The 13,652-nt window shown below is 58.3% G+C and overlaps 2 protein-coding genes across 2 annotated transcripts; one reads left to right on the plus strand and one right to left on the minus strand.

The window, feature by feature from the left end:
• Positions 1 to 2,928: 2,928 nt before the first annotated feature.
• Positions 2,929 to 4,849, plus strand: UV8b_03925 (uncharacterized protein; the record flags this gene model as incomplete). The annotated part of the gene is made up of 2 exons (XM_043141423.1): positions 2,929 to 3,382; positions 3,693 to 4,849. The coding sequence occupies 2 exons, from the start codon at positions 2,929 to 2,931 to the stop codon at positions 4,847 to 4,849; spliced, it is 1,611 nt and encodes a 536-aa protein (XP_042997357.1).
• A 2,394-nt stretch (positions 4,850 to 7,243) lies between these two features.
• On the minus strand, positions 7,244 to 11,360 carry UV8b_03926 (uncharacterized protein; the record flags this gene model as incomplete). Its single annotated transcript, XM_043141424.1, has 4 exons — positions 7,244 to 9,057; positions 9,172 to 10,751; positions 10,928 to 11,123; positions 11,297 to 11,360. 4 exons carry the CDS (start codon positions 11,358 to 11,360, stop codon positions 7,244 to 7,246), a joined length of 3,654 nt encoding a protein of 1,217 aa, XP_042997358.1.
• Between the last annotated feature and the right edge of the window lie 2,292 nt (positions 11,361 to 13,652).

A 13,652-nucleotide genomic window follows, 5' to 3' on the forward strand; every position in this document is an offset into this window, starting at 1 on the left:
ACGCACAGCATCTATGCAAGAAAAAGTCACTGCGAGGCGGTAGGGTACCTAAGGTACCTTAGGTACCTAAGGTGGGATTGTTCATGGGGCATAATTTCATCCGCATGTCCAAGTATCCGCAGTACGTAGGTACCTAGGTACTCTGTAAACGCCTGGCGCTCCGTACACGCACTCGGTACTCCGTACGGAGTACTCCGCTCTGTTCTGGTTAAAGGCCAGAAGACTTGCCGAGTACCGACGACGGCTGGAAACGGTGCTTTTGCCGAGTTCGCTGACGACGACCTGAGGGCTAGCGCCGCGCTGCTGCGCTGCACTGCGCTGCACTGCACTGCACTGCACCTCGTAGTTGACCGTTATCGACATACATCAATGGCTCGTGCAAGTAGCCACGGGCTGCGGCGGCACACGGAACCCGGGCCTTGGCAAGTTAGCAGCAGAGGGGGACCCAGCGCAGGACCCGTTTTTAAGGGCTCCAGTCCAAGTCTTGTTTTATGGAGCATTGACCAGCTCGACCGGATGTGGTTTGTTGGCTTCTGCAGGTTCCATTGGGAGGTGGGATTACGATTACCGGCCCAGTCCTGCGCTGCAACCAGTGTTGGAAAGTTCAGGCGCATGGTGTGCCTGAATTTAGAGGAAGCGTGCATCCGGGGAATGGCGGGCCTATCCCTGTTGGGGATGGGGATGGGGATGGGGATACGGGCTGGCTGGCCCAGAATTAGAATGAGCTATCCGCAACTGGTGGCTGTGCCCTGCTGGTGGTATGTAATGGTGGGTGGTGGTGGTGGTGGTGGTGGTGGTGGTGGTGGTTGCATCCTTGTCCCTCACATGTCGTCCACTGGCTCGCTAGTCATCTGTGAGCCAAACCTGGCAACTGGCTGGGCCGTCAAGGAATCAACATCCAGTGGCAAAAGACCCCGTCGTCAAATATCCGCGCCCGTCCCGGCGAGAGACGTGATTGGCCTGCATGGAGCCATCCATGATTTTGGTGTTGGGTGCTTGTCCGGAACAGGGTCTTGTGCCCGCCTGATGCCTGGCAGCTGGCAGAGGAGACTGGACGGACGAGTCGAGTAGAGAGCTTGAAGCAGCTGGCAGCTGGCAGCTGGCAGAGGACTGGAGACAGCAGACGCCAGCAGCAGAGCAGCAGGCCCTCTTCACCATCACCACCCAGCCAGTAACCACCGCCAGCCAGTCGGTGACGGGCTCGTTGCAACTTGGCCTGGATTGATTCTGCCTGTTTCCTCCACGGTTCTTTTGCCTCGTTTCATCAATGGTCCCTCCCATCATGCTCCGTACACGCTGTCCTCTGGTCTGGTGCGCCCATAAGCCCTCTGTGCTTGTGGTCAATGGACGGCCAATCAATCAACCACCTCTCCTCTCCCCCCCTCCCCCTTGTGCAAGAAGGAAAGAAGGGACAGATCCGGAGTCGACTTTGCGCAACTCGTCCCTCGTCTTTTTTTTTTTTTATATTTTTTTTTATTTTTGTCGTTGCCTCAACTTTTGAACAGTCTCCCAAGTGACGATCCATCTCACCTCTCGTCTCGCTACGCCGGGGCATGGTAACTTTCCTCCACCAACGCCAAACACGCCGTCGACTCTCTCTCTCTTCTCCCCATGGCCAGAAAGCTGCAACCATTTCATTCGCCACCGACACACCCACCTACATGGAGAGGAGGAAGCGGGAGTGCAAGATTGGCCAGGGGGGGGAGAAAAAAAAGAAGAAGACGAACGAACAAGAGACACAATAAAAAAAAAAAATAAAAAGTTACAGAGGTACATCTGCACGCCCACGTCAGCGTTGGTCCAAAGCCAGGCACGGCGTACCCACACACCATCATCAACGCCAAGTACGAGCTCAGGCTTCCAAGGTCTTGTCTTTCATCTGGCCACCCCAGACCCAGCCAGACCAGACAAGCCAGACAATCCCGCCGACAGGGGTGCCACTCTTGAGCAAAGACCGTGCCGTCCTGGCCCGCGCGCAACGGACCCCTACCTCATGCCCGCTTTGGCTTCCCTGGTCAACTTTGCGAGTGAGACAAGCGTGGAGGCAGCTTTTGGGAGGGTTTCCACTAACGTTACCTGTCGGTCGGCGCAGGTCGTCGGTCTGGGAGTCTGGCAAGTCTGGGACGTCTGGGACTCTTGGATGGTCTGGCGACATTCAGGCATTTCCATCTTGGGCTCGGCTTCTACTTATGCCTCACGGACCCCATCCAATTCCAAACCCTTTCCTTCGTTAATCGACAACCTGGTCGGATTTTGGTTCATTTGATCGTTGTCTTCCTTTTTTCTGTTTTCCATATCCTCGCGCTTCTTTCTTTGCCATTTCCACGTGGACTTGTGCGTCATTGTTTGAATTTTGGAATTCTTGGGCCAAATCTGGGATTCCACCCCTCTCATTATCCCATACATATACCCTTCTTGCATATTCTCTTCAGCGCCTTGGATCGAGACAAGGACCACCTGAAGAATTACCGTGTATAATACAGTCCACCTTTGCCGAGCCACCAACCCAAAGAGACGCGCAAAACCACCACCCCAAAAAAAAAAAAAAAGAAAAGAAAAGAAGAAGGAGAAGAACACAGCCAGCCAGCCAGCTTCTCGACTCTGAGTTGTCTGCCGTCCATTCCTTGCCGAAGCATGCGATGGTGATTAAGCTGTCCATCTCTTGATAAAACACCCGCTCGCAGCTCCTGCTGCTGTATACTACACTGCACTACTTGTACTTAATCAACGGCGCAAACGAAAATACACGAAATCTTGGAAGAAATTGCAATACAACTTTTAATTAACCCGCAAAGGTCTACGAGAAGAAGAAGAAAAAACAGAACAAGAGACTTGACAACCTATACTGTGGGTATCCCTCTCGGTTGGGCCCATCTACGTGTCGCTAATAATGGATTCTCAATGTCCAGAATTTCGGCATACTAGACTATGATGTCTCAAGCTGCTGCTGCACAAAACCCAACGCTGTACTTCAACGACTCCAAAATGGCCAACTTGGCTCACCAGAAGATGAACGCCTTTCAAGCAGTGGCGCCGACATCGCCAGCGTACTCTCGACCGGGCTCTTCTTGCTCGCAACTTCACAGCATGTACGGCAGCATCGATCCAGCCGTCATGACTCCCACCGGGCCTCTGCCAAGCACTCACAAGCCTGCCATCATGTTGGAGACGGAATTCGCTGACAACCCGTACTTCCCTTGCACACCACCGCTGTCCGCATCCGGCAGCACTGTAGGCAGTCCCAGGGCCCTCGATGTGCTGCAGACTCCTCTGAATCCCATGTTCTCTGGCCTGGACGGCTTTGCTGTCAAAGCCGAGTTCGAGGCGATGGAGAGCTCCATGTTTGACTGGGCTAGCTGCGATTCTCCTCCAATGACACCAGGTATGCCAAACTTACCCATCCCTGATTCAAGTGAGAAAATATGTCGTGCGTTTTGTGGCATGGTTGGCAAGAGAGCCGTCAAACGGTCAGACGTGCCCTTTTTTTTTTTTTTTTTTTTTTTTTTTTTTTTCCCTTTTGAAGGGGGGGGGGGGGGGGGGGGCGCGTTTTGTGTGCACCGCACCGTCTTTCATGACCACCGCCAACAGACCACCCCCACCCCTCTCACCTCGCGGGCAAGGCAAAAAAAAAAAAAAAAAAGAAAGCATCCAGGCGGTCCGTGACTAATTTTTTTTCTTTTTCCCTCTGGCAGTGTTCATTCAGTCACAGCCCTCCAGGGTTCCTTCGCTCAGCAGCACCACGAGTGAACTCACAACCCTGTCTTGCCCTTCGCTGTCACCTTCGCCTGCGCCATACTCTAGGTCTGTCGCCTCGGAGAGCGACGTTGACTTTTGCGATCCCCGCAATTTGACAGTCTCCGCTCCGGCCAACCCAACCTTCGCGCCAGAGTTCACAGTGGCCGGTCTTGGCGAGGCAGAGGTCAAGTCTGAGCATGTTTGCATCGAGACGTCGGTGCTATCAGAAGCTGCGTTCGAGTATAACCCTGGCATCCCAAGCGCAATCCCCGCGTTGGGGGAGTTGTCGGACCTGGAATCCGAAGACGAGTTCAGCAGCTTGATGGGCGCGGGCGAAGTGTCTCGACCTCGCGCATGCACCGGGTCTTCTGTCGTTTCGCTGGGTCACGGCAGCTTCATCGGTGACCAAGACTTGAGCTTTGATGAGAAGGACGAGTTTCAGTTTGCGTCTCGGTCCAGCCGTCCTTGCAGCGTCGAGGCAGGCGAGGACACGCACCAGGATAAGCGCCAGAAGAAGAGCAAGACGAGGGCGAGGACGAAGCGATCTGCCCAAGCCAAGATGCACACTGCCGCCGCGGAGGGGCAGTCGGCGGACAGCGAGGAACAGAATGACCAAGGATCGCCTGCAGCAACCGATTCCAACTCGTCGTCGTCGGGTGCCGGCTCGCCTGCTGCCCCCGCCTCCTCGGCGCCCATCAACCGCCGCGGACGGAAGCAGTCCCTGACGGAGGATCCCTCCAAGACGTTTGTCTGCGATCTGTGCAACCGACGGTTCCGCCGGCAGGAACACCTGAAGCGCCACTACCGATCCCTCCACACGCAGGAGAAGCCGTTTGAGTGCAACGAGTGCGGCAAGAAGTTTTCGCGGAGCGACAACCTGGCGCAGCATGCCAGAACCCACTCGAGCGGAGGAGCCATCGTCATGAGCCTCGTCGACGGCACGGAAGCGCCTTGCTACGAGGACGCGACAGCTGGCGCTCCCGTCATGGAGGACTTTGCCAACTACGGCAAGGTGCTCTTCCAGATTGCGTCCGAGGTTCCGGGCAGTGCCAGCGAGCTGTCATCGGAAGAAGGCAGCGACAGCGGCAAGAAGAAGCGAAAGCGCTCCGACTAGAGGTCCCTGTTCCTGTTGCCGCCCCCCCCCCCTCTCCCCCCCAAAAAAAAAAATAAAAAAGGGGACGACAAGGACGGGGCCTCTGTTTTGTTTTTCTTGACGCGGATTGCTGCTTTACACCTTTTCGATTTGTTTTTCTTCTCCCCCCTTCGACTTGCATCCACTTGGACATTGGACATTTTAACGCCATTCTTTCTTCGCTGCCAACACGCAAACGCTGTATTTCTGGTTTGCGGCAATGGTCAGATAGGGTACGCCTTGGTAGACGGTCGGGGACAACCAGACATAGATTTGCCCAGCAACAAGAGTTTCATGACCTGCATTGACAAATATTTTCGATTCTTGTATCAACTTTGGTATTTTCCTGTCGACGCTGCGTTGCTTTTTTTTATTTTTTTCCCCTTTCGGGGAGGTGAGAAGGCGGACACTTGATCTCGACGCCGCCCCATGAATTTATCGTTTCTTTTATTTTCTTTGCTTTGCTTTGCTTTGACCACAAAAAAAGGCGGACTGGTACAGACTGCTCGGGCGGGACAAAAAAAAGGTGGAGTGTTTTGAGTGTTTCTTTTTTGGATCAAAGGACGAGTTGTTTGCGCGGTTTCCGTATTATTTTTTCCCCCCCGTTTCCCTCTTGACGACGCCCAGGAATGTCGGGGGAGGAGGGGGTGCAGCCATCGTCCGTCTACTTCCCCTTTTTTTTTTTTTTTTTTTTTTTTTCTCCTTTTGATCTTCTCTATGCTCGTTGTAATTGTTGTTCTGCCATTCCGGACGGCTGTCAACGGATGCCTCGACGCGACGTGAGCGGCTGCTTCGGCGCCTCGGACGGCCGCCCATGAGGCTTTTTGTATTTCTAGCCGCCGTGCTTTCTTCTCGCCTGGTTGTCTGCGCCTGCTCGAGAGCGCGGTTCCGTGCTTGAAGGTGTTTCTGTTTCTGTTTCTGTTTCTGTTTCTGTTTCTGTTTCTTTTTTTTTCTTTTCTTTTTTTTTTTTTTTTTTCGGTTTCCCTTTTTACAAGAGGGTAGCTAGTTGTCAGGAAAGTGCTGGTCACGCAAAAGTCAACGGCAGGAATATACAGTCGCTGTATTTCGGCACAGCTGCGCCGCACGCACGCCGCACGCCGCCAGTCGTGATGTGATGCTGGACGTCAACTGCATCTCCGTGTTCCCTAGGCCGTATGTTTATGTGATGTGAGGCCTGGCTTTTGCTGTGGGAGCAGCCTCGGGGCCTGGCGCTTCGTCGACTGCCGGCCGGCCTGGTGCCGAGGCCCCTCTGCTCCCTCGCCGGTCGAGTTGTTGACTCGGCGTCGCGATCGCCCGCCTCCAGCTGCACTTTTACTTGACTGCACTTGACCTCATTTCCTTGGCCCCATTCGGCGCCGTCATCGCACAGCCACCCCGACCAGCCAGCCAGGCGTTTATTATCCATCGTCCGTCGTCCATCTCCATCGTCCATCATCTATTGTCAATCGTCAATCGTCAATCGTCAATCGTCAATCGTCAATCGTCAATCGTCAATCGTCAATCGTCAATCGTCAATCGTCTATCCGTTCACGCTCTCTCCCCCGCCTTTCATCGCCGCCCAACAAACCCCCCAAAGGCAGGCCACCTGCCCTGTCCCCTCGCGTCCTGTTCGCAAGCCCACGTCCACCAGCCCAGCCCAGCCCAGCCCAGCCCAGCCCAGCCCAGCATAGCCAACCTCGCATCTCACCCGGTGGGGCAGCAGCAGCAGCAGCAGCAAATGGCGCAAAAACCGTCGACACAACAATTGAAAAGCGCAGGAAAAACCGATGAAGCCTCCATGTCCGCTCCCGGGGGGCGGTAAGAGAGGGGGGGGGGCTCCACGCCACACCGGTCGCTACATACATACATACATGTAGCTCGCTCACCGGTGGAACGGGGGCGCAGGCCGGTGCGGCGCGACTTGGCTGCGAGCGAGGCAGGGATCTGGGGCTTTCCGCCAACGGGGGATCCACATGGTTGGGGGCGGTTGGAGATGACGGTTTCAGTCTTTCAGAGATGCCGGGGGGGGGGGGGAAAGGGGGTGGCGTGGGAGAGGGTTTTGTTTTGTTACTGTTTTTACAGAGTACGCAAGTTTACAGAGTACGAGGTATTCCAGTGCGAAATTGCGCCTGAAGGAGAAAGACGCAACGAGGCAGGCAACAAGGCAACAAGGCAACGAGGCAACAAGGCAACGAGGCAACGAGGCAACGAGGCAACAAGGCAACAAGGCAACAAGGCAACAGGCAACAGACAACAGACAACAGACAACAGGGCAAAAGGCAGAAAAACGCATCAAGCCAGCGAGGCAAACCAAATCCAATCCAATTCATTTTTTTTCCCCCAATCGAGTGCGCAAGCAAGCACGTCTGCTCGTTGCCCGCCGCTCATTGTGCGCCGTCACGTCCTGGACGAGCGCGCGCCCACCCCGGACGCCGCGTGCTGCTGGATCAGCTGCAGCGTCGCGCTGGGCAGTCCCGGAAGCGGCCGCGCCTGGTGCTGCCCCGGCCCAGGGAGGAAGCCAATGGCCACGAGGTACGCGAGATAGACGCCCACGGTGTCGACGCCGACGGCGCTGTCCCTTAGCGGGTCGCCGTCCCGGTCTGCCGAGGCCGCCGTCGCCGCAGCCGCCCCGGCCGAGTACAGCTTCAGCGCCGCGGCCGCGTTGGCGTCGTCCAGCTCCGGGGCCACGGTGTCGGCGGGCAGGTTCCCCGTCACAAAGTGGAACAGGGGCAGCAGCGCGTGCTCCGGCTTGGCTGCGTCGCTGACGTACCGGCTCATCCGCTCGCACCAGTCGTCGTACGGGACCGCCGGCACGTCGTAGCCGTAGACTTGCAGCGCGCCCAGCCATTCGTCCAGCGTCAGCCGCGGGTGGCTCGTCACCTGCGCGACCTGGAGCGTCTCGCCCCCGCCCGCGGCGGCGGCGGGCAGGCACAGCGACGACGCCACGACGATCCTGCTCACCTGCTTGACCGGCACCGTGTTGACCGTGTTGGCAATGGCCGGCCGTGCCCCGAGCTGCAGGCAGCCCTTCCACAGCCGCACCAAGAAGTCGTCCGTGACGCACATGCCCGTCTCCGCGTCGCCCGTCACGTAGCCCGGCCGGATGACGGCGCCGGCCAGCCCTCTCCGCCCGGCCTCCCGCACCAGGTACTCGCTCGCCCACTTGCTCTGCCCGTAGCCGGTGCCCAGGCCCTTGCGGCTGCCCTCCAGGCTGTCCCCCTCCGACACGGCCAGGCCTTGCTTCCGGGACAGCGACACGTAGTGCGCGCTGTCCAGCGTCGAGGTCGAGCTCACGAACCCGAGCCTCTTTGGCTTGCCCGCGGCGCAGAGCCGGATGCAGGCCAGGGTGCTCATGACGTTGGCGGCCCGAAGGCTCGAGTACGGCAGCATCCAGTTCACCTGGGCGCCGTTGTGGATCACCACGTCCACCTCGTCGGCGAGCCGTGCCCACGTCTCCTGCGCGACCCCCAGCTGCGGCCTGGAAATGTCGCCCGCCACCACCTCGACCCTGTTGTGCGACGCCCACTCGGGGCGCCACAGCCCGTACGCCCGACTGATGCCCTCGAGGCGGTCGAGGCCCGAAGCCGCGTCCTTTGCTCTCACGTGGCAAATCACTCGCGACGCCGGGCGGGGGCCCTGGAGCAGCTCGTGCAGCAGATACGAGCCCAGGAAGCCGGTCGCGCCGGTAAGGAGTGCCGTGTAGGACGACGACGACGACGACGACGACGACGGGGCGGCAGCGTCGAGCGCGCCCGCGCCGGCAGCAAACGTCTTGGGTAGCTGGCTCGTCAGGCTTCGTGCGTCCGCGGCGTACGCCTCGTCCGCGGCGTTCTCGTCCGTCGGAAGCGGCAGTGCGTCGAGGCGAAGGCCGATGGGGTCTTGGGCGCGGTCGATTTCCGCCGCGAGGGCCTCGAGCGTCTGGGACTGGAAGATGACCCGCACAGGCAGGTCGATGCCCTTCCACTGCTGCTTGAGCCGGAAGAACATCTGCTGCGCGAGGATCGAGTGTCCCCCCTCGTCGAAGAAGTTGGAGCCGGGCACCAGCATGCGGGCCGTGCGGTTGGGAAGCACCGATGCCCAGACCGCTGCCAGCTGCTTTTGCGTTTCCGTCATGCTTGCTGTAACCGACGACGCTCTCCTCTTGGTCAGAAGAGCAGGATCTGCCGGGTCGGGGAAAGGAAGCGCAGGCTTGTCAATCTTTCCGTTGGGATCTTTGAAAATCAAGTGGTAGTGGACGTCCTTGGTTAGTCTAGAGGAAATGGTGGAGCAAGCAAGAGCAATGAAATCCCGGGGAAGGGGGAGGGGGGGGGGGGCAAAGAACATACTAAGAGGCATTCGAACCAGCGGAATCAGAATGCTGGGGACGGCATACTTTGGCAACTTGGCGGCCAGAAGCGCCTTGCAGTCGTCAGAGAGAGACTTAAACTGCCGCAGCATGCCAATCATGGAGTCATCGAGCAGCTCGGGCTCCGTCGCTCTCTGCTCCTCGTGCTTGCAATGCTGGAACCATCGCTTGATCTCGGGGACGAAATACGTGACGAGCGTCTGCTCCTCGTTCCTGTCTCTCCTGACAATGGTGACGTTTTCCCGGACAAAGGGATGCTGCGACAGACAGGCGTCGATCTCGCCGAGCTCCATGCGGAAGCCGCGAATCTTGATCTGAGAATCCACTCTTCCTGTGCACTCGACGCTGCCGTCCGGGCGCAGTCGCCCGAGGTCGCCGGTTCGATAGAGTCTGTCCCTGGGGCCCTTGTAGCACTGGTGCCACTTGGGCAACGGCCTTTCGCCGGCAGATGCCTGCCGCTGGTACGGCGCTGTTGTCCACTGCGAAGCGTCCACGAACCAGTTGGTCAGGAACTTGGACTGATTCAGCTGAGCGGTCCTCTCGTCACTCCCCAGGTAGCCTTCGGCGAGACCGGCGGCGCGGATAAACAGCTCGCCTTGCTCGCCAACGCCGCAGAGCTTGGTCCTGTCATCGCGATCGACAACGAGGAGCTGGACGTTGCGCATCCCTTGCCCCACGGGGATGACGTCGGGCAAGTCGTCCAGGAAGGCCTCGTCGGCAGCCTTGCTGGGGATCTCAAAGAAGGACACTGCGCGCTGCGACTCGGTCGAGCCGTAGAGGTTGATGATGCTGGTGTTTGGGGCCAGCTCCCGCAGTTTGCGGCAGTCCTTCTTGGTCAGCAAGTCACCGACGAAAAAGGCGTTGCGCAGGCTGGGAAACGGCGTGACGGCTCCTCCGACGAGAATCTGACCCATGGCCGGGGTCAGATGGGTTACCGTCACCTTGTGCTCGCCCATCCAATCCGCCAAGACTTCGTAGCTGACGGCGTCCGCGGGGGGGATGACGATGCACGCTCCCAGGAACAGCGGCGTGAAGATGTCTCTCTGGATGGGGTCATGGGCTATGCCGGAAAGCATGGTGAAGCGGTCGTTTTCCGACAGGTTGAATCTGCGGGCCATCCAAGGGAAGTAGTGAGTCAGGGAGAAATGGCGCCCTTGCACCCCCTTGGGTCGTCCCTCCGAGCCACTAGTAAAGCTCAGCGTAGGGATCGAGTCTGGCCCAACCGAGACGTCGGGGGCGTGTTGCCGCAACGAATGCTGCGCCGCGAGCATGTCGACGTCCCGCCCCGTTGGGGGGACACCGCCGCCGGTCAGGTGGCCGGCATCGTCGAGCCGGAGAGCAGGGACGAACGATTTGATGCGCAGCTCTTGGGTGACAAACTTCATGACCACGTCGGAGACTTGGCCGAACTCGTGCGTGGCCCTGTCGATGCAGACGAGGAACTTTGGATTTGCGATTTCCAGGAGAATCTTCTGGCGCTCCGGAGGGTACTGAGGATCAATGACACTGACGGTGCCGCCGGCCTTGAGCGCACCCATGTAGGCCACCACGAGGTCAACTCTGCGGAAGACGATGGAAAGGTCGGTCAGCGGTGGCTTCTTTTACCTTGTCAGGCGAGGACCCGAGAGTCGAGACGGAATCACGGCGTTGAAGAGCCGCCGAGCCACTCGGAAAGAGGGTGCAATGGCGAAGCACAGACTCGATGGCAACGGAAAGCAGGAAAACAGAGCACTCACCCTCGGTAAGCGTAAATGGCCACCACATCGCCAACCTGGGCGCCATGGGCGACAAAGTGATGGGCCAGTTGATTCGAGCTCTCGTTGATCTGGCGGTAGGTGAAGGAGCGATGAGCATTCCGGGAGCTCCTGGTCTCGACGACGCACGTGCGATCCGGGTGCTGGGCTGCGTTGTTCGAGAAGACGTCGTGGATGGCTGCGGCAAGTGACTCGGAGTTAGCGCAATCAACAGATGGTAGCAGATGGCAACAGAGGCAACAGGTGACAGCAGATGACGGCAGATGACGGCAGATGACGGCAGATGACGGCAGAAGCACCACGCGAGCGGGAGACTGGGTTAGGGCGGTGATTCAAGGCCCGCGCTCGTACCTCCGCGGAAATCGCCCCAATCGAGGTCGACGGTCGGATCTGGTTGAAGACCATTGGTGGTCATGGTGAAGGACGGGAAGGGGGGGGGGGGGAGGCCGGGAGGGGGGCCCTTTCTTCTTGTCGTCCAAAGGCCAGTTGAGTTGTACAATGTCGATGGAAGAGGGCGACTTTTGGTCTCTGGTGTGTTGCACGACCCCTTGAAGCCAATGATAGCACGAGCTTGGGAAGTTGGAAGTTGGAATGAAGAGAGCGCTCGACGACCGGGGCGAAACAGCAAGGAGAGCGTCCGACCTGGACCTGGACCTGGACCTGGACCTGGACCTGGACGCGACGGGGGAAGTTTGTTTCGCTATTTAGCAGACGGCTTTTTTTTTCTTCCTTTCTGTTTTTCCCCCCCTTCTAGACCAAGACGGACGGAAGGTCTGGTTTTTGTTTCCGGCACCGCACATCCAAGACGCTCCGATTTATTGGCCATTGACCCCACGATGACTGTTCCCCCGCCCCCACTTTTAAAAAAAAAAATGGAATAAAGGCTAATTGCCAGCGTGGAAGGTTTTGCAGGCCTTCCGACATCGCGTGCCCGCAGAGGCTTTTTGGGGCGGGAGGGGGGGGGGGGGTGCGCCATCTGCCATGTGCTGCCTACGGAGGACTCCGTACATGCGTGCGTGCAGTGCATATCTGTCTGCCATCTGCCAACCGCCCCTCCGCCATCTGCCGTTGCGGGGGACTCGGCTCCTCGGCTCTTCGGCTCTTCTCACCGTGCCAACTCTGGAGTCTGCACGGTTTGCCCTGCCCTGCCTGCCCTGCCCTGCCCTGCCCTGCCCTGCTCTGCTCTGCTCTGCTTTGCTGGAGCTTTGGGAGCGGTGCACTGCGCTGCGATGCGCTGCGGTGACGCATGGGCTGCTGGCTGGCTTCCCGCAACAGGCCCTGCAGCCCTGCAGCTTGCCGGAGCAGCTTTGCTGGTTGCTGCCTGCTGCTTAATTTCCAAAACGCTCCGTGTGCCGTGCCACTCGATAGCAGCAGACACCAGACTTGATTGATGCCGTCAGCTCCGTCAGCTCCGTCAGCTCCGTCAGCTGACCCAAAGGTGCTGCGCTGCGCACGTTGCTGTGCACGTTGCGGCAACGCTTTACGCCTGCAAGCTGGGATTGGGATTGGCCCAATCTGCGCAACCCGGTGTCCGCGTAAAGCCCTGCTTGCTGGCTTTGCTCCTTGTCGAAGCAACCCGCTGGCTTTGCTCTTGGTCGAATTGCTCTCGCTTTCCTTGGCCCCGCCGAATCCCACCATGATGAACGAATGAAAAGAGACCTTGGAGGGTTTCGGGCTGCTTTGCTGGCAGAAGGCCAGCCAGCCCCGGGGATTGAATCAAGGCTTTACCAACTATTTCTGAACAAACAACTCTTCAACTTTTCTACCCGACACACTCAAGCTCCATGTTGGTCAGTAGTCGTCGGTACAAGCAAAGACACGGGCCTCAATCGCCCGGTCACTGTCCCATGCTGGCATACTCGTTCCCGATGGCATTGCTGCACCGCCCGGGAAGACGTCCAATACGAGGGCAAGTTGCCGGCATGCAATGCAATAGCAGGCCCGCTTACGCGGACAATCACACCTGGATGCGCCAGAAAAGATGGCGGATGAGGTTCTTTCTGCTGCACTCGGCTCGGGGGCACCGAATGCCTGGCCGCGTAACCATGTGCCGGCCTACGATGTTGATCTCGGGGATAAATGGAGAGAGACTCTGTCGGGTAAAGGCACAGCTAGCAATATCTCGATAAGAATGGCAGGACAGCGAGGCGGCGTCCGCAGCAGACCAGGGTCCGCCAGTCCGGGTAGGCATTGTTGAGAATGTCTTTTGAATCTTCTCTCGGTTTCCGACTGCTAGGGATCCCGACAAGGATCTGCAAGGCAGCTCAACCGGAGGGTTTCCTTCCGGTACGAGGTGCCGGGGATGAGCTGAACCCGTTTCGTTTGGCTGTCTGAACGGAGCACGTCGTCCTAATTATTGACGCTGCGCGATTTTGAGGCTTTGGGCGACGAGTAACCGTGGTTTCTGCTCTGCTGAAGCGTCCGCAGAGGCTTGTCGGCTGTATTGCAGTCGGTCGAGTTGACAAGGATCGCGCTTAGGTAAGCGGCATTTCCCTCGCCCAGCATCCATCTCTAAAGATCTGCTCGGGCAATTGCGCCCTTGCATCCTGGTTTCATGCCTTTTTGACATCCGGCGTCTCCGTTCCGCAACTGCAAAACTCGCCCTATCGGCGTCATAGCCTCATGCTGGGCTTCCTGCCGTCGTCTGTTTGAAAGTTTGCTGGCAATGAAAGGAAACCAAGCTTGACGTAAGCTCCGTGCGTGCGCA

Source organism: Ustilaginoidea virens, chromosome 3, assembly GCF_000687475.1.
Source record: "Ustilaginoidea virens chromosome 3, complete sequence".
Classification (NCBI taxonomy): domain Eukaryota; kingdom Fungi; phylum Ascomycota; class Sordariomycetes; order Hypocreales; family Clavicipitaceae; genus Ustilaginoidea; species Ustilaginoidea virens.